The sequence below is a fragment of the Lepus europaeus genome, chromosome 22 (assembly GCF_033115175.1).
Source record: "Lepus europaeus isolate LE1 chromosome 22, mLepTim1.pri, whole genome shotgun sequence".
Lineage (NCBI taxonomy): Eukaryota > Metazoa > Chordata > Mammalia > Lagomorpha > Leporidae > Lepus > Lepus europaeus.
In genome coordinates, this window is record NC_084848.1 from 1788817 (window position 1) to 1816373 (window position 27557).

Here is a 27557-nt window from a genome sequence, read left to right on the forward strand (position 1 = left end):
GTGTGCATATATTCCTGGTAGTTGATTTTAATAAAACAGTGTGTATGTCTGTGAATGTATTTCACCAGAATTCAGTAAAGAAAGATCAAGAAAAACCAAGTAAGTGAAATCATTAATTTCTATCAAAGGAAAAAAATTTACTACATCTGTGTGATTGCTGCTGTACTTGGGTGTGGCAGGTAACAGCCCATTAAACAGTAGCACAGTTAGGATGGGCACAGTGGGCCTCAGGGTGAGCAGCTGCCCCAGGTGGGCGCATGGTCACCGCTGGAGCGAGTGCTGGTCAAGTTCATTAAGGAAGTGGCTGTATTCTGCTGATTGCTTGTTGAAGCTTGGGATGTTTATTTTGTAATTCTAGGATTTTGTGAATTATTGTTAGTCTGTAAGCCAGAAAAAAATGAAGATTTTTTTAAAGATTTATTTGAAAGCAGAGAGAGAGAAAGAAATACATCTTCCATTTGCTGGATAGCTCTCCAAATGCCCGTAACAGCCAGGGCTAGGCCAGGCTGAAGTCAGGAGCTCCATCTGGGTCTCCCACATGGGTGCAGGCACCTGCGGACTTGGGCTGTCATCTGCTGCCACTACGTGCATTAGCAAGGAGCTGGACTGGAAGTGGAGCAGGCAGGACTTGAACTGGTGCCCATATGGGATGCCGGCATTGCAGGTGGTGGCCTAACCTGCTACACCACTGTGCCAGCCCCTGAATTAATTAATTAATTAATTTTTTAAGAATATTTGATGAGAATGATTTCAGGCATCCAGCCTGTGGTATTTTTTTTTTTTCTGTTTGTTAACAGTAAGACTAAAGAGTTGTCAATCCTTACTAGTCCCGCCTCCTACCTTCCAACTTGCAAATATAATCTAGTCAGGCTTTTTTTTTTTTTTAAGATTTATTTATTTATTTGAAAGTGAGAGTTACAGAGAGAGAAAGAGAGAGAGGTCTTCCATCCTCTGGTTTACTCCTCAAATAGCTGCAATGGCCAAAGCTAGGAGCCAGAGCTTCCTCTGGGTCTCCCACATGGTGCAGGGGCCCAAGGACCTGAGCCATCCTCTGCTGCCTTCCCAGGCGCATTAGCACGGAGCTGGATCGAAAGTAGGGCGCCCATGCAGGATGACAGCGCTGCAGGCAGCGACTTAACCTGCGAACCACATTGCTGGCCTCTCTGTTCAGACTTTTGTCCCCTCTCTCTTCTCGCTGCCACTTTGGTCAAGGGCACTTATAGTCTCCATGTGGCAAAATCTTAATCCTCTGTGCTCCCTGCCTTCCCAGTGGAGGTCCTGGATTCTCTGCACCTGTGGGTGTGTCCTTTCTCCCAGCCTCCTCATGTAGCCCCGCCCCCACTTGCATGGGTGATATTCTCCAGGCTGGAAATTTAATCCCAGCTGTACACTGAGTGCCCACACACGCTCATCCTACTGCCTCCCTCTGTCTGCACCACCACAGCGCACCCCTGCCTCCATCCCTCCCTTCCTGGCTATGGCCAGCTCAGCCTGCAAGCTGCTCAGGCTGTGGCACTGGCTGGTTCCTTTGGGCACAGCCAGTCCAGCAGCTCGCTTGCTCTGTACGGACCGCCGCCCCCCTTGTGTCATGAACTGTATTCGTTCATATTCTGTGTATAAGAAATTCCTTGAGGGGGACACCACGAATAAATACCTGCATAACTGTTTTAATAACAAAATAGTGTTTGCTACCAAAAAAAGTCCTTGGAGCAGATCTGATCCATTTTATAAAGAAGGGGTTTATTTAGCTCATAGTTTTAGAAGCTGGGAGGAAGAGCTCACATCTGCAAACAGAAGACCGGAGAGAGGCCAGGGGTCAGGCTCAGGTCTTCAGAACTCCTGCCCCCCAGCACCCAGTGTTGCCTCCGGCGGGGGGGGGCCCTGCCCCCCAGCATTCCCAGCAGCTCCCACTGCCTCCCTGGGCACCTGGGCTTCCCACAGGGAACCTTCAGGAGACACTGTCCAAACCACAGCCCCTGCTCCCAGCCTGTCCTGCTGGCCGGGTTTCCCAGCTTACTGGTTCCTCGTGGTTTCTGTTTCCTTGTTGTCTTACTCTATTGAAATGTAAGCTCCACAGAAGTGGGGTTTTGTTCACAGAGCTGTCTGCTGCCTGGAGCAGTTCTTGCCAAATAGCAGATGTTTAGTAGTAATTATTTAGTGGATTCTGGTATATTTTAGAATCCTTAAATTTATTTTATAATTTTTCAAAGTGACTTATTTTTATTTATTTTAAAAGCAGAGTAACAGGGAGAGACAAAGAGAAAGATCTTCCCTCTGCTGGTTCACTCCTCAAATAGCCACAATGGTCAGGGCTGGGCCTGGCCTAAGTCAGGAGTCTACAGCTCCATCCAGGTCTCCCATGGGGTGCAGGGCCCAAGCACTTGGGCCATCCTCCACTGCACTCCCGGGCCACAGCAGAGAGCTGGCCTGGAAGAGGGGCAACCGGGACTAGAACCCGGTGTGCCGGTGCCGCAGGCAGAGAATTAGCCTGTTGAGCCGTGGCACCGGACTGCCCTGTGGCTCTTGTCCTTCTGCACATTGGACTTGTATTTCTGTCCTATAGCGGGCAGCCAGCTGTTGTGAGCTCACTGCACAGGCCCTTGGCTTTGCCACAGGAATTGTGCTGTGGGGCTCAGGGCCTGGTGGGACGAGCCATTCTGAGCAGGACAGACCGCTTCAGCAGACTGAGTCATGAGTCCAACCAGACGAAAGCGAGCTGAGGAAAGAAACCTGTGAAATACCGAGTTTTGGCAAAGCTACAGGGGCGTGTGGCCCAGTGCTTCGTCACCACGCGGGGTGGGAGCGAGGCGGTGCCGGCCACCCTGCTGTGGCAGCAGGCGGCAGGCGCGAGCCCTGGGTCTCAGCTGACACAGCGGCTCAGGATCTCACGGACTCAGCTGTGTCTTCCTGAGTCACTGTTATTAAAGGGCTTCCTTCTGAATCCTCCAAAACCTTAAATTACAGTGAATTAAGTTGTAATGTTCTTTTAACACATGGTTCCTGATTACCAGCCTGCATGGACGAATCCATGCTTAGAGCTTCATTCGGGCATCTGTGGGGCTTCTTGGAAGGTCCACGAAGAGGATTCATGGCGGGCTGAGAAGACGTTCCGTCATTTTATAAGGATCTTAGTTATTGAAGCGGACAGAATGTATTTATGCAGTTTGAACACACTTTTCAAAACCTTTGTGATGAGAGGCGGAGTCTGATGTATCAGCAGCCTGAGCTGTCCAAGTTGCAGGTGGTTTTGGGACTTTGGACTCACCGTGAGATGTGGTGTGCCGCTTGTCACATGGCAGAGACAAGCGTGACCCTCGGCTCTGGCCTCACACCCTCGTGGGGCTTACCTGAGGGCCTCAGCGAGGTGAACTTGTTCCCTGTCCATATCGTTTGGCCACTGGGTTGCTGCTCTGGCCCCTCTCCTCCCTCTGTGGAGGTTGGCACGCTGGGGCCTGGCTGCCAGCCCTGGGCCTCACCTGCGGGCCTCGCAGAGCCTCCACAGGTGCCTCCCTCTGGCCACCCACTGCTCAGCCGGCTTGAAGCAACTACCTGGGCAGTGCTGGTTTTATTGTCCCTTGAAGGGGCAGAACTCAGTGGCAGACACAAGGGGAGTGAGCCCGTGGCAGGGGTGACTGACCTGTCGCTTGTGAACTCTGCATGTCAGCTGGCCTTTGGGGCCCTGTTTCTTCATTGGTGCATGGCTCGTCTCTGCGGGACAGTATGTAAGCGTGTTTCCAGGTCCTTGTGTACTGACTGAGCACAGGAGGCTGAGGCCACAGCGGTGGGGAGACTGCATGACGGGGCTGAGTGAGGCTCTGGCTGGAGGGGGCTGCGGGCTTCCTGGCTGCCGCCCTGTGGGCTGCTGCCCTGCGATATGACCCTGCCTCTTCCGGGGTGCTCCTCCCACCCGGCCTGATAAGGTTTCTTAAAAAAAAATTGGGAGGGGGGGCGGTGGGCGCTGTGGCGCAGTGGGTTAACGCCCTGGCCAGAGGCACCGGCATCCCATGTGGGTGCTGGTTTGAGGCCCAGCTGCTCCACTTCCGATCCAGCTCTCTGCTGTGGCCTGGGAAAGTAGTGGAAGATGGCCCAAGTCCTTGGGCCCCTGCACCTGCATGGGAGACCTGGAAGAAGCTCCTGGCTTCTGATCAGACGAGCTCCGGCCATTGCAGCCGTTTGGGGAGTGAACCAGTGGATGGAAGGCCTCTCTCTCTCTCTCTCTCTCTCTCTGTAACTCTGACTTTCAAATAAATAAAAAAACCTTTTTTAAAAATATAGCTATATTGGGCTTACCTCGAAACCTGCAAGTTTGTTGTTGCTGTGTGAGTCCAGCATTGTCTCACGCTGATCGGTTTTCTTCAAGCCATCGCTGTCTCCCGTCTGCCAAGAGGATCTGAGTATAAAGATACTTATAGCGAGGATCTGGTGGCTGTGTCCCTACGGAGGAGCGTCCCAGGCTGCAGCTTAGTGGTGTTGGCCCATTGAAAACCGTCTTCAGCGGCCGGCGCCGTGGCTCAACAGGCTAATCCTCCGCCTTGCGGCGCCGGCACACCGGGTTCTAGTCCCGGTCGGGGCACCGATCCTGTCCCGGTTGCCCCTCTTCCAGGCCAGCTCTCTGCTGTGGCCAGGGAGTGCAGTGGAGGATGGCCCAAGTACTTGGGTCCTGCACCCCATGGGAGACCAGGAGAAGCACCTGGCTCCTGCCATCGGAACAGCGCGGTGCACCGGCCACAGCGCGCTACCGCGGCGGCCATTGGAGGGTGAACCAACGGCAAAAGGAAGACCTTTCTCTCTGTCTCTCTCTCACTGTCCACTCTGCCTGTCAAAAAATAAAATAAAAAAAAAAAAAAAAAGAAAACCATCTTCAGCATCAGTCAGTTGCGTTGTGATGGTTGCTGCTGGAGTGGGCTCCATCCATTGGGCTTTTCTTTCCAGACTTGTCCGTCTACAGCCTGTTCTGTTCTCCAGATTGCAACAAATAACCCTTTTTTATTTTTTTAGAAGATATTTAAATTGGGGTGGTGGTGTTGTGTGGCAGGTTAAGCTAGCACCTGTGATACTGGGATCCCATATGGACGTCAGTTCCACTCCTGGCTGCTCCACTTCCGAGCCTGCTCCCTGCTGATGGCCTGGGAAGGCAGCGGGGAATGGCCCAACTGTTTGGGCTCTCGCACCCACATGGGAGACCTGGAGGAAGCTCATGGCTCCTGGCTGTTGGTTTTGGCCTGGCCCAGCCCTGGCCATTCCAGCCATTTGGAGAATGAACCAGAGGATGGAAGAGCTCATTTTCTCTCTCTTTTTCTCTCTCTCTTTCTCTCTCTCTCTCTCCCTCTTCCCCTCCCCTCCCCTCCCCCCCTTCCTCTCTCTCTCCCTCTCTCTGTGTGACTCTGCTTTTGAAATAAAAATAAATCTTTTTAAGAACAGATATTTAAATTTATTTGAAAGGCAGAGTGACAGGGAGAGACAGAGAAAGAGCTTTCTTCTATATGCTGGTTCACTCCCCAAATAGCCATGATGGTCAGACCTGGGCCAGGACAAAGCCAGGAACCTAGAAATCTGTCTGGGTCTCCCACATGGATCCAGGGACCCAAGCATGTGGGCCATCTTCTGCTTTCCCAGGCATGTTAGCAGGAAGCTGGATTGGAAGTGGAACAGCTGGGACTTGAACTGGAGCTCATATGGGATGCTGGTATCACAGGCAGTGGCTTAACCCCCTGTACCACCTTGCTGGCTCCCAACAAATGACCTTTTAAAAAGCTAAACATTTTTTTAAATGGTTTCAAACTTATGGAAATGTAGCAAGTTACAAAGAACTGTCTCCCCCCAAGTATTTAAATTGCTTTCACAATAACCCCATTTCCTTGAATATATTAGCATTTCCTCCAAACGGGGGCTCTCTTTATCAAAATCAGGGATTCACTGCTCTGTTGCTGTCGTCTCACAGGGCAGGGTGGCATCACCAGCAGAAGGTGACTGTGCACTGTGTCCCAGGCCCTGCAGGGTGAGCGGCTCCTTGGGCCGTCTTGGCTTCCATGACTCTGGAGACTGTCGGCTGGTCACTTTGCAGAATGCCCCTTCAGCTTTGGTTTCTTTTCTCTCTCTCTCTCTCTCTCTCTCTCTCTCTAATATGAAGAATGTGAACCCCTTTTATTTATTTGAAAGAGTTACAGAGAAAGATAGAAGCAGAGAGAGAAAGAGAGGTCTTTTACCCACTGGTTCACTCCCCAGATGGCCTCAGTGGCTGGAGCTGTGCCGATCCGAAGCCAGGAGCCAGGAGCTGCTGCTTCTGAGTCTCCCACGTGGGTGCAGGGGCCCAAACACATAGGTCGTCCTCCACTGCTTTCCCAGGACACAGCAGAGAGCCGGACCAGAACTGGAGCAGCCGGGACTCGAACCAGCACCCATATGGGATGCAGCACTGCAGGCGGTGGCTTAACCTGCTGCGCCACAAGGCCTGCTCCACCTTGTACTTTCTTGACTCAGCTCTGGAACTGCCCAGGGGACCCTGGTTCCTGTGCTGGACAGTGGTGTTGGAAACCGGGGTCTGGTATAGGATGCACTCATTGTTAGGGTCCATGTAGTGGACAGCGCTGGGCTGTTTGCCCCTGTCTGTAGTCACTTCTGTGTCTGTCCACGCATACGGAAGACAGGAGATTGTAATGGTACCTCCAGTCTGGTCAAGGCCTGTAGGTCTCACCCGAGTTTCTCCCTCGTCTGACTCAGTTCTCTTCATGGGAGCAGAATTTGCTTATTCTGCCCACACCCCTTCCCCATCGCAGCGTAGTTGTCCTCGCTGTATCAGCCCCCAGTGGGGCAGGCTCTGGCCTGTTCCTGTTGTGCTCAGCCTGAAGGGGGCACTACAGAGAGACTGCCCGTGTCCGCTTCCTTTGAGCTACACCCTGGCACCCCTCTGTCCTGGCAGTGCAGCCCTTCTGGGAGTGGACGTTTCCCCACACTCACAGAGCAGCCAGCCGGCACCCCCTTTGATACGGGCACGGGGGCGGGGCCCGGCACAGGGGGCCTGCCTGTGGCCTCCCACCCCGGAGATGGAGTTCCAGCTTGGGGGCCCTTGGCTCGGGTGTCTGTAACCTTTCCCCTTTGGCCCCCGAGCCTAAGGATCACTGCGGTTACTCCCGGCAGTGCGGCCTCCATGAAACGTGGGTGCCCTGGTTTGCTCTGAGTTACCTGGTTAGCAGTCCTTTATGCAGAGTTTTCTTTGTTCAGATAACTGGCTGGCTCTGTCCCTTCCATCCCTGCGACACCTTGTCCTCACGTTGGCGTGCCCCTCTGTCTTTTTTAAAAAGATTTACTTACTTATTTAAAAGAGTTGCACAGAGAAGGAGAGGCAGAGAGAGAGAGAGAGAGAGAGAGAGAGAGAGATTGTCCATCCAGCGGTTCACTCCCCAAATGGCTGCAACGGGTGGAGCTGCGTCAGTCAGGAGCCAGGAGCTTCTTCTAGGTCTCTCATGGGGGTGCAGGGGCCCAAGCACTTGGGCCATCCATCCTTTACTGCTTTCCCAGGCCACAGCAGAGAGCTGGATCGGAAGTGGAGCAGCCGGGATGTGAACTGGAGCCCATATGGGATGCAGCACTGCAGGTGGGGGCTTTACCCGCTACCCCACAGCGCCACCCCCTTCTGTCCTTTCCAGCTGCTGCACCCCGTCCACGCTGTTTGGCCCCCCCTCCCCTTAGTACCAGTGTGGTCAGCACTGCTCTCTGATTGGGTTTTCTTGTCGTTCGATTTTAGCTACATTCAGCTTAGTTTTTACAACCTAGTGCAGTGCTGTTAGTTGGTTCTCACATCTATTTGAAAATACGTGTTTTTGAAGAAGTGTTTCCCCTTAGACTCTGTGGATCATTCTTTACAATGCCCTTTATTTAAAGAAGTCAGCTTTCATTCACATAGATGATTTGCCGTTGCTGGAGACTTGCGTTTTCTTCCTTTTTTGAACTTTCCTCTCGGGTTTGTTGGTTCTTCCTGTGTATCAGGCAGGCCCTGATGGATCCGTGTTTACCCAGTTTCAAGGGAATTTGTGCCAAACTGTTAAAATGTATAAGGAGCAAAATTAGAGAGTGAGGGAAATGATTGATAGAGGGGATAGATGACTTTAGGATAATGAATTAATTAATATGGAAAGAGGGGCACCCGGGGCTGACACTGGTCCAGGGGGTGGGGCTGCCACTTGACGATGACATCCCATGTCAGAGCACCAGTTCAAGTCCAGGCTGCCCTGCTTCTGATCCAGCTCATGCACCTGTGTAGGCAGCAGATGATGACCCAGGCACTTGGGCCTCTGCCACTCACGTGGGACCAGTGTGGAGGTCCTGGCTCCTCCAGCCCTGGCCGTTGCTGCCATCTGGGGAGTGAACCAGCATATGGGAGATATTTCTCTGTCTCTCCCTGTCTGTTGCTCTGCTTTTTAAATGAATGATTAAGCCTTTTTTTTTTTTTTTTAACGATTTTATTTATTTATTTGAGAGGTAGAGTTACGGACAGTGAGAGAGAGCGGTCTTCCTACTATTGGTTCTTACCCAGATGACCGCAGTGGCCGGAGCTGCACTGAACCCAAGCCAGGAGCCAGGTGCTTCTTCCAGGTCTCCCAAGTGGGTGCAGGGCCCAAGCACTTGGACCATCTACTACTGCTTTCCCAGGCCGTAGCAGAGAGCTGGATCAGAAGTGGAGCAGCCAGCTCAAACCAGTGCCCATGTCTGCCAGCACTTCAGGCCAGGGCGTTAACCCACTGTACCACAGCGCCGACCCCCTCTCTCTTTTATTTCTAACTACTGCAAGTGTATCTATAATTCACTCCTCAACATTGTACAACCTAGGGCCGGCTTGAGTCCTGGCTGCTCCACTTCCAATCCAGCTCTCTGCTGTGGCCTGGGAAAGCAGTGGAAAATGGCTCAAGTCCTCTGGCCCCTACACCCACGTGGGAGACCCGGATAAAGCCCCTGGCTCCTGGCTTTGGCTTGGACCAGCCCCAGCCATTGCAGCCATTTGGGGAGTGAGCCAGTGGATGGAAGATTTTTCTTTATATAATTCTCCCTTCTTTCTGTAACTCTGACTTTCAAATAAGTAAGTATTTTTTTAAAAATGTACAACCTAAAATTTTCTGAGTTCCAAATTATTTAAAAAAATTTTTTACCTGTTTCTTTGAAAGGCAGAGCAACAGAGAGAAAGATCTTTCAGCCCCTGATTCACTCCCCAAATTCCTGTAACAGCCCACGCTGGGGCAGGCCAAAGCCAGGAGCCAAATCAGCCTACCAATGGGCCTCTTCTACTGCCTTCCCAGCACGTTAGCAGGGAGCTGGAACAGAGTAGCCGAGATTGAACCAGCCCTCCCACATGGGATACTGACAGCAGGAGCTGCAGCAGGACCCACTGCACCGCAACACCAGACCCGACTTGGTCGCCCTAAGGTGTCATCACCACGTTCACAGCACTGAGGACCACCACAGGAGCTCTGCAGACGCTCTGTCCACCGGACGAGGGACTGCATAGCCCTGCCCTGCACCAGCACACAGGAGGTGGCAGAGCCCTGAACCACGGAAAACCAAAGTCCAGGGCAAAGAAAGCCCTGAGCCAGAACTCAGAGAGTCATCCGGCGCTCATCCTCATCTCGCGCGATTGAATCGTGTCCGCTGGACACGGTTAGCTTAATTCCCATTCCTCACAGCGCACACTTGCACAGACACGGCTCTCTCGCCGTCCTCGCCAGCTGCAAGGGTGATGTTCCTGGCCTGTGCAGTTAGAGGGTTAACGTGCTCTGCGGCTTCCAGTCTGTCTCCAAAACAGGAGGCGCCAAAGTTCTGCCCTGCGGCACAGCCCCTGGTGCCCAGTGCCGAGTGCCTGGCTGCCCACACGCGCCCTGTTCACCGTCTGCCCAGCACATCTACTCATGGGCCGCATCTTGGCCTTTTATTTGTTAGAGTTTTTATTTGTTCATTTACTGGAGAGGCAGAGAGAGAGAAGGAGACAGAGATCTCTCGAGTGCCTACCAGAGACAGCTGGGCCAGCCGAGGCCAGGCATCCCACCCACATCTCACGTGTGAGCTCGTCAGCAGGAAGATGGAGCAGGAGTGGAGCCGAGACTTGAGTCCGGCAGACGCAGGCACCCCAAATGGCCTCTGCACGGCTACCCCGGCACCTGCCTCGCTTCTGTGTCTTTTTAACCGGCGTATGACAGTTTGATTTTGGTTTTGTCAGATGCAATAGCTGTATATGCCTTTCCTCCATGTTACTGCCTTTTTTCATTTAACTATGTCACTTCGTAGAAATCATAATCTGGGGCCGGCGCCGTGGCTCACTTGGTTAATCTTCCACCTGTGGCACCAGCATCCCATATGGGCGCCAGGTTCTAGTCCCGATTGCTCCTCTTCCAGTCCAGCTCTCTGCCGTGGCCCGGGAGGGCAGTAGAGGATGGCCCAGGTGCTTAGAGCCCTGCACCCGCATGGGAGACCAGGAAGAAGCTCCTGGCTCCTGGCTTCGAATCGGCGCAGTGCCAGCTGTGGCAGCCATTTAGGGGGTGAACCAGCGGAAGGAAGACCTTTCTCTCTGTCTCTCTCTCTCTCACTGTCTGTAACTCTGCCTGTAAATTTTTTAAAAAATCATAATCTTTTTTTTTAGACAGAGACAGAGAGAAAGGTCTTCCTTCCGCTGGTTCACCCCACAAATGGTCGCCACGGCTGGCGCACTGCACTGATCCGCAGCCAAGAACCAGGTGCTTCCTCCTGGTCTCGCACGCGGGTGCAGGGCCCAAGCACCTGGGCCATCCTCCACTGCCTTCCTGGGCCATAGCAGAGAGCTGGGCTGGAAGAGGAGCAACCGGGACTAGAACCTGGGGTGCCGGCGCCGCAGATGGAAGATTAGCCTAGTGAGCCGCGGCACTGGCCAAAAAATCATAATCTTTAATTAAATTTTAATAAAATCAAGTTGGTTCCCATTTCCTATCATTTTATTATTATTAAGGTTTAGAAAATTTCATCCCTTTGAAGATCTGCTGTTTAACTCCAATTTTTGTTAAATGGTTTTTAAAAATATTGAAGATACTCTGTCACTCAGAGTCTACGCAGAGAAACGTGAGCCCGTCTCTGGATCAGCAGCCATCTCGTGCTGAGCGTGGTCTGGCCATTCTTGGTTAAGTTGTTTGCTCCTCCTCCCAGAGGTACTCACTGGCACCTGCCAGTCCCAACGTGCCGCCCATCAGCAGCCACGCTGCCTCAGATAAGCCGCCTGACTTCTGGAACTAAGTCTCACCCGTAAAAGGGCAGAGAGGTTTTTCAACTCAAGACCAAGGCTACAGCCTACGTGCCCTCTCTCTACTTTTTTGTTTTTATTTTTTAAAATTTTTTTATTTGACAGAGAGAGAGAGACAGAGAAAAAGGTCCTCCTTCCGCCGGTTCACCCCCCAAATGGCCGCCACAGCCAGCGCCACGCTGATCTGAAGCCAGGAGCTTCTTCCTGGTCTCCCATGCAGGTGCAGGCGCCCAAGCACCTGGGCCATCCTCCACTGCCCTCCCCGGGCCACAGCAGAGAGCTGGACTGGAAGAGGAGCAACTGGGACCAGAACCCGGCGCCCATATGGGATGCCGGTGCTGTAGGTGGAGGGTTAACCAAGTGAGCCACGGTGCCGGCCCCCTCTCTCTACTTTTAAAAGGCTTACTCATTAGGGGGCAGCTCTATGGCGCAGTAGGTTAATCCTCCGCCTGTGGCGCCAACATCCCATATGGCTGTCAGTTCTAGTCACGGTTGCTCCACTTCCCATCCAGCTCTTTGCTGTGGCCTGGGAAAGCAGTGGAAGATGGCCCAAGTCTTTGGGCCCTTGCACCCAGGTGGGAGACCTGGAAGAAACTCCTGGCTCCTGGCTTCGGACCGGCGCAGCTCTGGCTGTTGAGGCCAACTGGGGAGTGAACCAGCGGATGGAAGACCTCTCTTCTACCTCTCTCTCTCTTTCCCTCCCTTCCTCTCTCCCTCCCACCTCTCTCTGTGTAACTCTGACTTTCGAATAAATAAATAAATCATTAAAAAAAAAATGAAGTAAAAGAGAGATCTCACCAATGCCAGCGCACTTGGTAAAGTGATAAGTATAAATACACAACCGATCAAAAAGATAGGGTATGTGTCGAAGAGATTTCACAAATAAGACCACTGTAAGCAAATAATGAAGGATAGAATTAAAAGGGAGAGAATGATCCTGCAGGGGAAGCAGGACACACAGATAGAATGGCAAACACCCAAAACAGCACTCCTGCCTCAGAATCAACCCTTGGGACATTCAGATTTGGCTAAAAGATCCATGAGAGTCTCACAGGCATGGAAAGCCATGACACGGTGGCAAAACACAATCTAAATGAAAGATCCTGGTGAACAAGACCCCAGCAGAAGGAACAGGCCATCAAGGAGAGAGGCGCCTTTCTCTGAAGGGAGGAAGGAACCTCCACTGTGATACGACCTTGACTAAACAAGTTCAGAGTCGGTGAACTCAAGGGGCTTCCATAGCCTAGACAGCTCATAGCAAGAGTCTCGGTTGATTGCTGACATCATAAATAAGAGTGCCAATTGTTAAATCAACAAGGGGAGTCACTGGGTACATGCTCCCCACGTGGGATCTCTGTCCTTAATGTGTTTTACTATGAAACTTAAAAACACTACTAGTTGAACAATACCCTATACCTTGTGCGGTTGTGTGAGTGCAGCCTGTTGAAATCCTTGCTTAGTATATACTAAGTTGATCTTCAGTATGTGAAGGTAATTGAAAATGAAACTCGATGAAGGGCAGGATGGGAGAGGGAGTGGGAGCGGGGAGGACCACGGGAGGGAGGTAGGTTGGGGGGGGGAAGCCACAACAATACGAAAGTTGCACTTTGTAAATTCACATTTATTGCATTAAAAAAAAATAACTATATAACAAACAAAAAAAAAAAAGAAAAAAAGAACTTAATACTTTATCCTTTTAGTATTTTTTATGTTCTACTTAAAACTATTGGTTGAACTCTGTAATTAATACACAATTATTCTTGGGTGTTTAATTAATGCTATAACTAGTACTCAAATAGTATTTTACACTTTGTGTTTCTGTGTGGGTGCAAACTGTTGAAATCTTTACTTAATATATGCTAAATTGCTCTTCTGTATATAAAGATAATTGAAAATTAATCTTGATGTGAATGGAAGAGGAGAGGGGAGTGTTGTGGGTGGGAGGGAAGTTATTGGGGGGGGGGGAAGCTATTGTAATCCATAAGCTGTACTTTGGAAATTTATGTTCATTAAATAAAATTAAAAAAAAGATCTCCTATACACTTGGCCCAGTTTCTCCCAGTGCTAATAATCTATCAAACCATTAATGGGAGATTTGAAAAACAGCCTTGTAGAACAATAAAAGTTAGCAGAACACTTAAGGATTTGGGTCCGATGGTGATATAGGAGCGGGTGTAAGAAATGTAATTGAGAGGCCAGCACTGTGGCATAGTGGGTAAAGCTGCTGCCTGCAGTGCCAGCATCCCATATGAGTGCTGGTTGGAGTCCCAGCTACTCCACTTCTGCTCCAGCTCTCTGCTGTGGCCTGGGAAGGCAGTGGAAGATGGCCCAAGTGCTTGGGCTCCTGCACCCATGTGGGAGACCTGGAAGAGGCTCCTGGCTCCTGGCTTTGGATCGGCACAGCTCCAGCACTTGCGGCTAATTGGGGAGTGAACCAGTGGATGGAAGACTGACTCTCTCTCTCTCTGCCTCTCCTTCTCTCTCTGTGTAACTCTGACTTTAAAATAAATAATCTTTAAAAAAAAGAAAGAAATGTAGTTGGCAGCTTGGCGGGCTGGACCATGGGCAAGTGGGCGTGGCCATGAGGACGTGCTCCTGGGAGGAAGCTACCTAACCTCTCTGTAGGCGTGTCCTGGGCTACTGAGACAGTGACCACAGACTGGGGGGCCGAAGGCAGCAGAGGTTGTCCTGTCACAGGAGGAGTGGGCAGGGCTGCGCCCCGGGTGCTGGAGGATCCTGCCTGCCTCTCCCAGCTTCTGTGGCTGCTGGCTGTCCTGCTTGGTGAGGCTGCATCTCTCCAGCCACGGCCCGCGTCTTCACACGGCTCTCCCCTCTCTGTCTCTGCTTCAGAATTCTCCCTTTTGTATGGACACCAGTGATGTCGCAGCTAGGGCCACCCTCTTCCAGGTTGTGGCCTCATCTGAACGTGGTTGTGCAGACACACTTCGTGGGGACACTGTTCTCCCTCGTGCATGGTCTGCAGCGGCAAGGCTGGGTGTTCTGTGTGTGAAACATGCTAAGTACAGGTTAGGCTCAGAGAGCCCCTGCACGGAGGGTGTGAGCAGCAGCCTAAAGTGCCTGGTCTCCGTGTCCCTGTGAGACTCCACCTGGCTTTTTCAGGACCCTTTAGGTCCTTGGGTGTGGCCAGCACTTTCGAGGTTGTCGTTGCTGTGGTCCTGGAGCCTGTGTGGCTCGTGGGGCTGAGAGCTGCCTGGCCTGGGCAGGTGGCCTTCCCAGGGCAGTGCAGCCCACCTGCCTGTGTCACTCCCGGACTTAGGCCTGGAGGGGAATAGATTTCTACCAGGAAACTTTGTAGCAGTGGCGCTGGTTATAGAAGATGGTGACATGCTCGTGGGTGCTTGTGAAGGTTTGTGGGAAAATGGAATTTAGAAAGTGAGCTATTTTGGCAGAAAACAGTTTGCATGCACTCCACGCATGGTTTCTTCATGTTGGTCGTCATGTTTCTATGAACTTGTTTGAAGACCCCTCAGAGTTGTGGTATTCATCTACGCTCATTAGCATAAACAGACTTCCCAGGGCTTTTCACATCGTAAATATTTTAAAAAGTAAACATTAAAACAAAAGTATAATATAGTGAGATGCCCAGTCAGTTGCATTTTTATATCGTGTCTATTAGATGAAAGTGTTAACTTTACTTTTCTTAAAAATTTGCAGCTAAACCGTTCACACAGCTGGTGAAGGAAATGCAGCTCCATCGAGAAGACTTTGAGATAATCAAAGTGATCGGAAGAGGCGCTTTCGGTGAGGTAAGATGCATCCCGTTTCTCCCGTGTCGGGAGAGTTCTTGAACCTTAAACTCTGAAAGAGATTGAGAGGGGAAAAAAAAAAAAAAACCCTGAACATTGTGTGGACCAAATATAGTTTCTTTCTTTCTTTTTTTTTTTTTTTTGACAGGCAAAGTGGACAGTAGAGGGAGACAGAGAGAAAGGTCTTCCTTTTGCCGTTGGTTCACCCTCCAATGGCCGCCGCGGTAGCGCGCTGCGGCCGGCTCACCGTGCTGTTCCGATGGCAGGAGCCAGGTGCTTCTCCTGGTCTCCCATGGGGTGCAGGGCCCAAGAACTTGGGCCATTCTCCACTGCACTCCCTGGCCACAGCAGAGAGCTGGCCTGGAAGAGGGGCAACCAGGACAGGATCGGTGCCCCGACCGGGACTAGAACCCGGTGTGCCGGCGCCGCAAGGTGGAGGATTAGCCTACTGAGCCGCGGCGCCGGCCCCAAATATAGTTTCTTAAAAACACAAATTTTTAAAAATGCGTTAACTGAAGAATTCTTGGCGTTTCCTAAAACACGTCGGAGGGTTCAATGAGGCTTTTGCGGTGTGGAGCGTGCTGCCGGCCTCATGCTGAAGGAGTGCGGGGTTCCGGCTGGGGGAGCCGCATCAGGGCCCTGCCTGGGAGGCTGGGGCGCATGGCCTGGCATTCTGCCAAGACCCCGCGCAGCCCACAGCATCCTAAGAGCTTTGCTTCGTAAGCGGTGAAGTGCGTTCACCCCGAGGCTCTGTCCAGCTGTGGAGCGTGTGTGCTGTTCACTGAGGACGACTGGACGCCAGACGCCCGAGTCGCGTCGTGGCGGCTGCTCTGCCCAGCCCCCCGAAGAGCCACCAGTGTGGTGCAGCATGGTTTCACATTGCCTCTTTGGCCTGGGATACTCTCACAGGTAAATACTGAGGAGAGCCAGGCCTGCGGCTGCTGTGGGCAACATCCCGGTGTCTTCTGTGAATACCGGAAGGTCCCTGCTGACGCCTCCTTACCTTCAGGTCTAATGTAGGTTACACAGGAAGAAAGCGTTCCTGGGGAAGTGCTCCAGGGATACTTGAATGAGTAACTTCTCTGCCTGCCCGAGCCTGCCTTCGCTTCTCCCTTGAAAACTGCCGTGGCCTCAGATTAGACCCCGGCCTGGCTCCGTGTCTCTTGTGCTTGTGCTTGCTCTTGTCTGGCCCAGCCCTGTCTTTGAGCACCAGACCTCTGACTGTCTCCAAAGGGAGAGAGGGGAGTAGCTTCCCCCCAGGCCTGGCCTGGCCCACCATGGGCTCAGGACTCCCCAACCAAATTCCGTTTACTTTGGGCTGGGGTGGGACAGAAAATATAAAATTTTTTTTAAAATATTGAAATAGGCCGGCGCCGCGGCTCACTAGGCTAATCCTCCGCCTAGCGGCGCCGGCACACCGGGTTCTAGTCCCGGTCGGGGCACCGATCCTGTCCCGGTTGCCCCTCTTCCAGGCCAGCTCTCTGCTGTGGCCAGGGAGTGCAGTGGAGGATGGCCCAAGCCCTTGGGCCCTGCACCCCATGGGAGACCAGGATAAACACCTGGCTCCTGCCATCGGATCAGCGCGGTGCGCCGGCCGCAGCGCGCTACCGCGGCAGCCATTGGAGGGTGAACCAACGGCAAAAGGAAGACCTTTCTCTCTGTCTCTGTCTCTCACTGTCCACTCTGCCTGTCAAAAAAAAAAAAAAAAATTGAAATATAGTTACATAAAATGCCAGCTCTAAGTGTGTAGTTCGAGCTTGACAGCTTACCCTGTGTAACCCGCACTCCCGTCAATACAGAGTCCCCCAGTCCTCTCTGGGCCTCTCCCTGTGCCAGGCCCTGCCCAGTGCCAGATGACAACTCTGCCACCAGCAAGGAAGTTTCCATAAAAGGAGCCACAGAAAGGATCGAGTCCACACGAAGGAGCCCTCCTGGGGGCACACAGTTCATTCGGTGGTGACGCGAGGCTTCTGTGCTGGCGAGAGGACCCAGAAAGCCGTTCAGAGTGGGACCAGATTGCACCGAGGCTGTCTGCTGACAGCCCAACGTCCTTGCAGCAGGCCCTGTGCCGGTGCAAGAGCCAGGGCCGTGCAGGGCCCAGTGATAGCCTCACTGACCGGGGGCGTGCTCGGGAGTCGAGGAAGGGGCCACCAGGGGCAGAGACAGCTGTCAGAGCCCAGTCTGTGAGGAGTCAGCCCCTGGGAGGCTCCTGCTGCCCAAGAGCAGCGTGGGCTTGCCCAGGCCCCTGCCTCTACTAGCCCCCCCCCTGCTTTCCTCCCTGCGTAGCCTGTATAGCCTGTAGCAACTACCGTGGTTGGCTGTTTTTTTTTTTTTTTTTAAGATTTTATTTATTTATTTGAAATGTGGAGTGATAGAGAATTTTCCATTCACTGGTTCACTCCCCAAAAGGCTATAACAGCTGGTGCTGGGCCAGGCTGAAGCCAGGGGCCAGGAATTCCTCTGGGTCTCCCACGTGGGTCTCTCCACGCAGGGGCCATCACTGCATCTCTGCCAGGCCCGCCTGCAGGGAGCTGGATCAGAAGCAGAGCAGCCAGGACTTAGTGAACCTGTGCTCCGATATGGGTGCTGTCACCCATATCGTGCAGGCGATGGGCTAACCACTGTGCCACACCTGCCCCCTTAGCAACTTCTAGATCTCCCCCCCAGGTCATCCCTTGGTGTCCTCTCTGGGCCCCTGTGGCTGGACTCTGCCCCAGCCCTCCGTACCCAGCTCCTGCTGCTGCCCACTCCTTCTCTTGCTTGCTCCTGTGTCCAGGTTCGCACCAGCCCTCCCCTGCCACGTGAGCTAGGCCTTTAGGTTCTGCAGCTGTGTTGCTGTCTCCCCTGGGACCCCCACGGGCTGCTCTTGTAGTCACATCCCAGTTCAGTCTTGGTCTCTGAAAACACTGAGCACCTCACAGATGTGAGGGAGGCGTCAGCTCTGGAGACAGAAGTGTTCCTCACATGCGGTCCTAAGTTACTGCTGGACCAGAGGCTGCTGTGTGTGCACCTGGGCACTGTGGCCATGCCAGGCGCTGCCCATGAACCCTGCTGCAGAGAAGGGCCAGGTGCTGAGCCGCTGGCACAGGGACCAGGGGCTGGTGTTGCAGTACAGTGGGTTAAGCTGCTGTCTGTGCCAGTGTGACATATAGAGTGCCAGGTGGACTCCTGGCTGCTCTGCTGCTGTTGTTTTTTTTTTTTTTTTTTTTTTTTTTAAGATTTATTTATTTGCTTGAAAGGCAGAGTTACGCAGAGGCACAGTGAGAGAGAGAGAAAGAGACTTCCATCTGCTCGTTCACTCCCCAGATGGCTGCAACGGTCAGAGCTTCACCAGTCTGAAGCCAAGAGCCAGGAGCCTCCTTTGGCTTGGGCTGTCTTCTACTGCTTTCCCAGGCCAAAGCAGAGAGCTGGATTGAAGTGGAGCAGCCAGGACTCAAACTGGCACCCATATGGGACGCCGGCACTGCAGGCTGTAGCTGTGCCCACTATGCCACAGCGCCAGCCCCTTGGATCACTTTTTAACGTTGTGTAAAGTTATTTGTATTTTTTTTTCTAGTTGGCTAATTTTGGAGATAGTTTTAGGATGAAACTAGTTTAGTTTTTAAGATTTATTTATTTGAAAGGTAGAATGACAGATATCTTCATCCATTGGTTCACTTTCCAACTCCGTCTGGGCCTCTCATGTGGGTGGCAGGGCCCCAAGTACTTGAGCCATCATTTGCTGCCTTCCTAGGCACATCAGCAGGCAGCTGGATTGAAGTAGAGCAGCCTGGACTTGAACCATGCATTCTGTCTGGGATGTGGGCATCTCCAACAGTGGCTTAACTCACTGCCACGATACCCACTCTGATCATCCCCCTGCCCAAGATTATTTACTTGGAAGGCAGAGTTAGAGAGAGAGAGAGAGAGAGAGAGAGAGAGAGAGAGAGAGAAGGGAGAAAGAGAATCTTTCATCTGTTGGTTCACTTCCTAAATGGCCACCAGTGTTGGGCTGAGCCAGGAGCCTGTAACTCCATTCAGGTCTCTCCTATGTGGGTGGTAGAAACCCAGGTACTTGGGCCATCTTAAGATTTATGTATAGGGGCATTCGCTGTGGTGCAGTAGGTTAATCTTCCACCTGTGGTGCCAGCATCCCTTATGGGCGCTAGTTCTAGTCCCAGCTGCTTCTCTTCTGATCCAGCTCTCTGCTATGGCCTGCGAAAGCAGAAGATGGCTCAAGTCCTTGAGCCTGTGCACCTGCATGGGAGACCTGGAAGAAGCTCCTGGCTCCTGGCTTTGGATCGGTGCAGCTCCAGCCGTTGCAGCCGTTGGGGAGTGAACCAATGGACACAAGACCTTTCTCTCTGTCTCTCTCTCACTGTCTGTAACTCTACCTCTCAAAAATAAATAAAAAATCTTTAAAAAGATGCATGTATATATGTATGTATGTATTTAAAAATCAGAATGTGGTGGGAGGAGGGGATATTTTCTATCTCTTGGCTCACTCCCCAAATGGCCACAACTGCCAGTGCTAGGCCAGGCTGAAGCCAGGAACCAGAAACTTCATCTGGTCTCCCACATGGGTGGCAAGGGTCCAAACACTTGGGCCATCTTTTGCTGCTTTTCCTAGGCCATTGGCAGGGAGCTGGATCAGGAGAGGGATAGCTGGGACTTGAACTGGTGCCCAAGCAGGATGCTGGTGTCTCAGGTGGCAACCTACCCCTCTGTGCCACAACGCCAGCCCCTTGATCTCCTTTTGAAGCACTCACAGTTGAGGTTTTGGACAGGAAGAATTCTTTAGTAAGCCAAGCAAGATTTTCTACAAGTTGCTTATAAGTTGTTTTGTAATAGAGGAAACTTGTTTAATGCACAGGATTGTTCTCCGGGTTAAATTTTGCTTCCACACATTCTTTTTTTTTTTTTTTTTTTTTTTTTTTTTTTTTTTTGGACAGAGTGGACAGTGAGAGAGACAGAGAGAAAGGTCTTCCTTTGCTGTTGGTTCACCCTCCAATGGCTGCCGCAGCCGGCATACCATGCCAATCCGAAGCCAGGAGCCAGGTGCTTCTCCTGGTCTCCCATGCGGGTGCAGGGCCCAAGCACTTGGGCCATCCTCCACTGCACTCCCAGGCCACAGCAGAGAGCTGGACTGGAAGAGGGGCAACAGGGACAGAATCCAGCACCGGGACCGGGACTAGAACCCAGTGTGCCGGCGCTGCAGGTGGAGGATTAGCCTATTGAGCCGTGGCGCTGGCCACTTCCATGCATTCTTGATTTGGCAAGATCTCTGAGGTCATATCCATTCCTCATGGATTTTACCAGAGCCCTTTGCCTGTTTTCTGTGCCCTCATCGCCTCCTGTTTAAGAAATTTTTGAAAAAGTTTCTTTTATTTATCTGAAAGGCAGAGTTACAAAGAGAGAGCGATTCCATCCACTGGTTCACTCCCAAATGGCCACAATGGCCAGGGCTATGCCAGGCCAAACCTAGGTGCTGGGAACTACATTTTGGGTACAGGGACCCAGGCACTTGGGCCATCTTCCGCTGCTTTCCAGGCCATAGCATGGACATGGACCGGAAGCGGAACAGCCAAGATGTGAGCCCTTGTAGGATGCTGGCATCGTAGGCAGCAGCTTCACCTGCTACACCACAGCGCTGCCCCGCACTGCCCCTTGAGGAAGGGAGCTTGTGGCAGGAGCCCCTCGTGCCGCGTCACACTCGGGTTCCCCGTGAGGTCGGCTGTCTCCTTTATTTTTCAGTGTTTCCTTAGCAAGTCCCCACCACTGCCGTCCCTTCCAGTTAGAGCGTTTCTGTAGGAGTACTCTCTAGCTTCTTAAAATGCTAATACCCACGTACCTGGGTTGTAGCGATTCTCAGGAGAGTGTGTGCCTCTGAGTCCTTACTCCTGACACATCAGAGAGCTCCACTTGTTTCTGATTAATGCAGAATTTCAGCAAGCTTGGCTGTTAGTTTTTGAGACCATAGCACAAAAGCAGGACCAGAGGGAAAGTAGGGGGCTCCCAGGCCTCTGTGAGCCCTGGTCACTGTGGACCCAGCTGTTGCCCAGGGCAGCATACTTGATTGCGCTGTCACCGTGGTCACGGTGCGGTCTACAACAGCGCGTGTCTGAAAGGGAGCTGCCTGGCTGCTTCATGTGAACACTTTGAGTCTCAAATTCCACACGTGGGAAAAAACATGGGTGTTAAAAGTCTCTACCACCCAGGACTGACGTGAGCATTAAATGAGGGGACGGGGAACTGCCTCGTGCCGTTCCTGGTACGTGGAGAGGGCTCTGGGTGTGTTGGCACCCACAGTTACCTTGGCGATGTTACTGGGTGAGTGGAGATGTTTAGAAAGGCAGGAAGCAGGGGCCAGCGCTGTGGCTCAGTGGGTAAAGCCTTCACCTGTGGTCCTGGCATCCCTTATGGATGCTGGTTCAAGTCCCAGTTGCTCCACTTCCGATCCAGCTCTCTCTGTGGCCTGGGAAAGCAGTAGGAGATGGCCCAAGTCCTTGGGCCCCTGCACCTGCGTGGGAAACCTGGAAGAAGCTCCTGGCTCCTGGCTTCGGATCAGCACAGCTCTGGCTGTTGCAGCCATTTGGGGGGTGAACCAGCAGGTGGAAGACCTCTCTTTTTGTCTTTTCCTCTCTCTCTCTCTGTCTCTCTGTCTCTCTCTCTCTGTCTCTCTCTCTCTGCTTCTGCCTTTCAAACTAAATAAATAAATCTAAAAAAAAAAAAAAAAAGGCAGGGAGCAGATGCTTCCTCTGAGGAGCTCTGTTCTGTGGCGCCTGTGCTCAGGAGACAGTGCTGACCCCTGACACTGGCAGCCAGGTGCACTGCAGCCGTGTCAAGGCAGGCGTGTAGGCCAGTGTGTGGCTGACGCGGAGGCTCAGACACAGCCATGCAGTGGCACAGACACCGTCGTGGGTGCCTGGGCGTTGATGGTGTTGGAAGAGCTCCTTCAAGATTTGGCAAAGACTGAAATGTCCAGGAGGACTTCCTGGGAGAGGTGGCCTTTCAGTTTTACCTTGAAGTACATGGCTGGCTGTCATGCTGAGTGCTGACTGTGCCTAGCTGGTCTGAGGGTGTGAAATGTAATGACTCAGGTGACCAACACCGCAGTCTTGGGAGGCCAATCCTGCTCTGATCCCCTTTTGGAGTTGTGGAAACTGAGCCATGAAAGTCAGTTTTGCCAAGTTGAGCACCAGAAACTGCTGCCCCTGTGGAGAGAAGATTCCAGATGCAGGAGCTGACACAGGCACAGATTGGCTAGAGAGTGAGAGCCAGAAATGGGTGGGAGGGAGCTTAGGTATGCAGGACAGAAGCTTGGGAGTCATGAATGAATTTTGAAACTTTTTGTTTTAAATGAGTCTCTCCAAGCAGAGTGCAGAGAGCCGCGTGTGCCCATGGTTTGGGGAGAGAGCTGAGCTGAGCTGAGCTGAGCCAGGCGGCATTCCAGTAGCAGGATGGTTCCAGCGAGTTTTGAGGTACAGGAGGACAAAGCTTTGTCCACGTAGAAAGCTGCTCCTTCTTGACAGCTCTCAGGCAGTTGGTATTGGCTGTAGCTGTGTTACAGTGTCTGTTAACTTTCTGTTAAACTCACATTTGTGTTTTAGGTTGCTGTTGTCAAAATGAAGAACACTGAACGAATTTATGCCATGAAGATCCTCAACAAGTGGGAGATGCTTAAAAGAGCAGAGGTAACCGCCCACGTGGAACAGGAACAGGCGGCCGTCTGTGTGGAACGGGGAGCAGGAGGCTGTTAGCACGTGGAACAGGGACAGGCGGCCGTCTGTGGAACGGGGAGCAGGAGGCTGTTAGCACGTGGAACAGGGGACAGGCGGCCGTCTGTGTGGAACGGGGAGCAGGAGGCTGTTAGCACGTGGAACAGGGGACAGGCGGCCGTCTGTGTGGAACGGGGAGCAGGAGGCTGTTAGCACGTGGAACAGGGGACAGGCGGCCGTCTGTGTGGAACGGGGAGCAGGAGGCTGTTAGCACGTGGAACAGGGGACAGGCGGCCATCTGTGGAATGGAGAACAGGAGGCCGTCTATAGAGCAGGGGACAGGCGGCCGTCAGTGCGTGGGACGGGACAGGTGGCTGTAAGTACTTGCAGAATGGGACAGGTGGCCATGTACACATAGAACAGGACAGGCGGCTGTCTGCACCTAGAACTGGGGACAGGCAGCCATCTGAGTGTAAAACGCGACAGGCTTCTGCTGTGACACCGTTCTCTGTGGGAGGCAGTCTCTCGGGGAACTGCTTGTCCCTTTGTGTCAGAATGTCCTCAGCGGACTGCTGGTTCCCTCCCGCCATGTGATAATTAGTAGAATTGAGGCACATCAGTCATTTTTTTGTTAAGGTTTTATTTATTTATTTGAGAGGTAGAGTTACAGACAGAGGAAGAGATAGAGAGGTCTTCCATCCACTGGTTCACTCCCGAAACAGCCGGAGCATCCAAAGCCAGGAGCCAGGAGCTTCTTCCAGGTCTCCCATGAGGGTGCAAGGCCCAAGCACTTGGGCCATCTTCTGCTGCTTTCCCAGGCCACAGCAGAGAGCTGGGTTAGAAGAGGAGCAGCGGGGACTAGAACTGGCGCCCATATGGAATGCCAGCCCTGCAGGCAGAGGACTACCTACTGCGCCAAGCACCAGCCCCAGTCATTTCATTTTGAAAGAAAAGACTTAGAAAGTTTCAGAATGAAAAATGCCACCAAGACTCTGGTGAGAGAGCTGCTAAAACCCTCGCCCTGAAAGTGGTTTGATTTTTGTTCATCTTTGTAAGTTTTAGATAGAAGAATGAGTTTAAATCTTAGTATGTTGTGTGCTCAGTAGAGAAGAAACTCTGCTACAGTCAAGCCAGAGACTGGTTACTTGTGGAGATGCCAGGCTGCCAGGCGGCGTTGCAGCCTCGCCCCTGTGCCACCGGCTGTCCATAATGGGTGGCAGCCCTCACCAGGGTGCGGGAAGAAATCACCGTTCTGGAACGTAACTGACTCGGGTCGCTAACCAGATGTGTGTGCTTTCGGCAGTGGGGTGAGGCAGGGCGTTCCCCACAGGCAGCTGCAGGTGCTGGTGCGGCCCTGGGCTGGGAGAGTCCATGTGCAGGGTGGGCGGCTCTGGAGAAGCGGCGGGGCGTGACACCATCCAGGGCAGCACTCTGGGACTGCAGGGGCCATCCAGGGCCAGAGTTTCTTTGGTCCAGGGGAGATGAAGACCAGGCTCCGTGCAGCCTGGGGAACTGGTGATGCTGTCCCTGGAGCTGTGTCACAGCAGGGCCCCCCCAGTGCTGGGGGAGATTTCCGGGTGAACACGGGCTGACTGTCCCCTCGCCCTTGCAGACCGCTTGTTTCCGAGAGGAGCGGGACGTGCTGGTGAACGGCGACTGCCAGTGGATCACCACGCTGCACTACGCTTTTCAGGACGAGAACTACCTGGTAGGCGCTGGCGCCGGGGGCCGAGGGCGCTGGCTCTGGGAGGGATCAGTATTTGCACTGCTCTGTGCTGTTACTGCACAGTGAGCGTGAGAAAGCCTTGGGCGAGTGAGTGCTTTCCCTCTGATCGCTGGGTTTGTTATGTTTGAGTGAACGTTTCCTGTCTTGAATTCCACAGAAGACTAAGAAACTGCCGCAGGAACTTAAAAGACCCTGGCTCTGGCCCTGTGGCGTCCCTCCCTCTGCCTAGTGGACCATCAGCAGGGCCCCGTGCCAGCCTGCAGGCCTTGTCACTCAGGCTGGGTAATGCTTGTTTCTAGGCTCATGTCATCTGTTTCATTGTTTGGCGTGAGCTGGGCCCACTTGTTTTTTATATAAAGGGATTCTTACACTTTTTTTTGTAATATATAAGATTTGTTTATTTATTTTGAAAGTCAGAATTACAGAGAGAGGGAGAGACAGAATGAGGTCCTCCATCTGCTGATCTACCCAGCAGATGGCTGCAGTGGCCAGTGCTGGGCCAGGCCAAAGCCAGCAGCCTCATCTGGGTCTCCTGTGTGGGCAGCAGGAGCCGAGACCCTTGTGTTAAGCCACTGCCTTTGATGCTGGCATCCTGTGTGAGGACCAGTTCAAGTTGGGCCTGTTCCACTTCCGATCCAGCTCTGTGCTAATGGCCCAAGTGCTTGGGTCCCTGCACCCATGCGGGAGACCCAGGTGCTCCTGGCTCCTGGCTTTGGCCCAGTCCAGCCCTGGCCCTGGTTGGTTCCCCAACCAGTGGATGAAAATTTTCTGTGTGTCTCTCTGACTTTTCCTTTCAAATAAATAAAGAAATCTTAAAAAAAAAAAAAAAAAATACGGTATACAAGGGGCTTCAAAAAGTTCATGGAAATGCTGATTTTTAATTTTTCTTTAAAGATTGATTTATTCAACAGTCGACAAGCAGAACAACGGAGAGGAGGCGGCGGGGGTGGGGGAGAAAGAGTAGGCTTCCATTTACCGGTTCACTCCTATGCCATATGCCTGGGGGTCAGGCCCAAGCCAGGAGCCAGGAATTCAGTCTGAGTCTCCCATGAGAATACTTGGGCCATCATCTGCTGCCTCCCAGGTGCATTAGTGGGGGCTGGAATCAGGGTCAGGGTGGAGACTGGAACCCAGGCACTCTGGTAGGGAAGACACACGTCTCAGCGCGTGGCCTCTCGCCAGTGCCTGCTTCCCGTTTCCTCTTGCGATGAGAAGTGAGCGGGGTTGGCAGCAAACTCCAGGCAGTGTGGGTCTGCACAGAGGGCGATTGTGGCTTCTGTGTTGTTCTAATGTTTTCCACAGTCAGAATAGCATGCTGCTTCCTGAGACATTGGACGTCACCAGGTTTATCCTGAGCTGAGAGGCGTTGGTTAGGACTCCTGGTGAGAGTCCGTGGCATTGCCCCGTTAGAAGGGCGGTGCGTGTGGCTGGGCTTGGGTGGGCGTCGGTGCCCTCAGCACGCAGAGCTGGGTCATGGTGTGGTTCCTGCTGTCAGTGTCCAGCTCTGCATGTCGTAGAAGTCAGCCTGTTTTTCCACTGCGTGTGTCATGTGACAGAGGAAATAGCTGGTCTTGTTCTTACTCCAAAAATAAGTTTCTGCTTGTCTGCCTCCGAAGCCATGGCCGTTGACTCTTAGAGACTTGTTTTCCAGAAGACCGCCCCCGGATTAGCACTGCTGTGCAGGCTGTGTTTGTCTCTGCAGGTCTCTGGGCAGATGTGAAGACCACTGGGCCCAGCTCACTGTGCTGCCCGACTTGCTGCTTTAGGGGCCTGAGGTCTTGGCTGCTGCTCCCACTGCTCTCCCTCACCCCTACACACCCGTCCGCTGCTCTCCGCCCCTGCAGTGCCTCCAGGACCCATCCTGTGTCCTCCCTCTCCACTGCCCTCTGCACACGGCACCCACACAGGGCCCTCTCTGCTCCCCGCCAGCCACAGCCACCATTTCCACCTGCTCCTGGCCTCTCTGCACCTCCCTTTGGAGCACAGCCTGGCCGCCCCCCAGGCCCTTGCTTGGGTGTCCACCAGGTGCTCCATGCTTGGCCACTCCCCGGACCTGCTGTTTCCATGGCTTTTCTCGTTCTCTGGCCTTCTCTACTAACCGAGCTCCGAGGAGCAGGAGGTTCCAAGAGGTTGACTGTGGTGAGAGTGAGCCAACAAGGCAGGGGCCTGCTGGCCAGACCACCCTTGACCATTTAGTGTGGCAGGAGGCAGGCGAGATGTGGGAGAGGCAGTGTCCCGGTCCCCTTGGGCGCCTGCCCCACCCTGGTGGGAAGAGCTGGCAAGGAGGGAGGCCGTAAGCTGCCCTCTGCTGAGGGGCTGCGTTCGGGGACAGTCTTGGGAGATCTGTTTGAGAACAGCCCGGAGCTGCCTCTCCCACACAGGCCCCGCAGCGGGTGGTTGGTTGGGACGTGCTGAGCAGGATGTTACCTGAATGCCACCTGAGGTGTGGGAAGAGCAGCTCATGTGCTTGAGGGCCCAGCACAGGCTGGTGGCACTGAGCAGTGGCCCTTAACGAATTGAAAGGACCAGGAAGTGGCATTTCCTGCCTGTGTGATGAAGGCTGGCTGGGCAGCCAGAGCACTCATCCTGAGAGGAGATGGCTCAAGGGGGGCCCTGGCAGCTCCCCACACCTGGGCTCCAGGGAAGCTCTGTGACCCTGGCCGCCACCCTGACCTGGGCTTCTGGCTCCGGGAGGCATGCCCGCCGGGACTTCTGAGCCCTCAGCTTCAGGGCCTGACCCACAGTTGGTTTTGTTTTTAATTATATCTATTGGAGAGGCCAAGCTCCTGTCTGCTGGTTCACTGCCTAAATGCCTACAGAGGCCAGGACTTGACTGAAGCCAAAGCCAGGAGCAAAGAGCTCCGTCTAGGTCTCCCATAGGGTGACAGGGACCCAAGTACACGAGCTCACTGCTGTGTCCCTGCGTCCACACCCTCAGGGAACTGGAGCTGGAACAGAATCAGACCCAGGTTCTTCGGGTCCTAACTGGCATCTGAACCGCAAGGCCCAAGGCCCACCCTGGCTTGAGCCTTCTGAGGAGCAGGGCTCACGTGGGGCCTGCAGCGCCCGCCCTGGGCCGGCCTGTGCTGCCCGTGGTGAGTGAGCTCCCGTAA

The 27557-nt window shown here is 53.1% G+C and overlaps 1 protein-coding gene across 6 annotated transcripts in view; it reads left to right on the forward strand.

Annotated features, from left to right (window-relative positions):
* Positions 1–27557, forward strand: part of CDC42BPB (CDC42 binding protein kinase beta) — a 99998-nt gene that overhangs the window by 25769 nt on the left and 46672 nt on the right. For all 6 annotated transcript variants that reach the window (XR_009864793.1, XR_009864792.1, XM_062181144.1 and 3 more), the window contains exons 2-4: positions 14930–15021; positions 22611–22694; positions 24331–24426. Coding sequence is in view for 4 of the 6 variants with exons in the window: in XM_062181144.1 (XP_062037128.1) it covers positions 14930–15021; positions 22611–22694; positions 24331–24426 (272 nt within the window). In the remaining 2 variants the exon portion in view is untranslated. The remainder of the gene's footprint in view (positions 1–14929; positions 15022–22610; positions 22695–24330; positions 24427–27557) is intronic.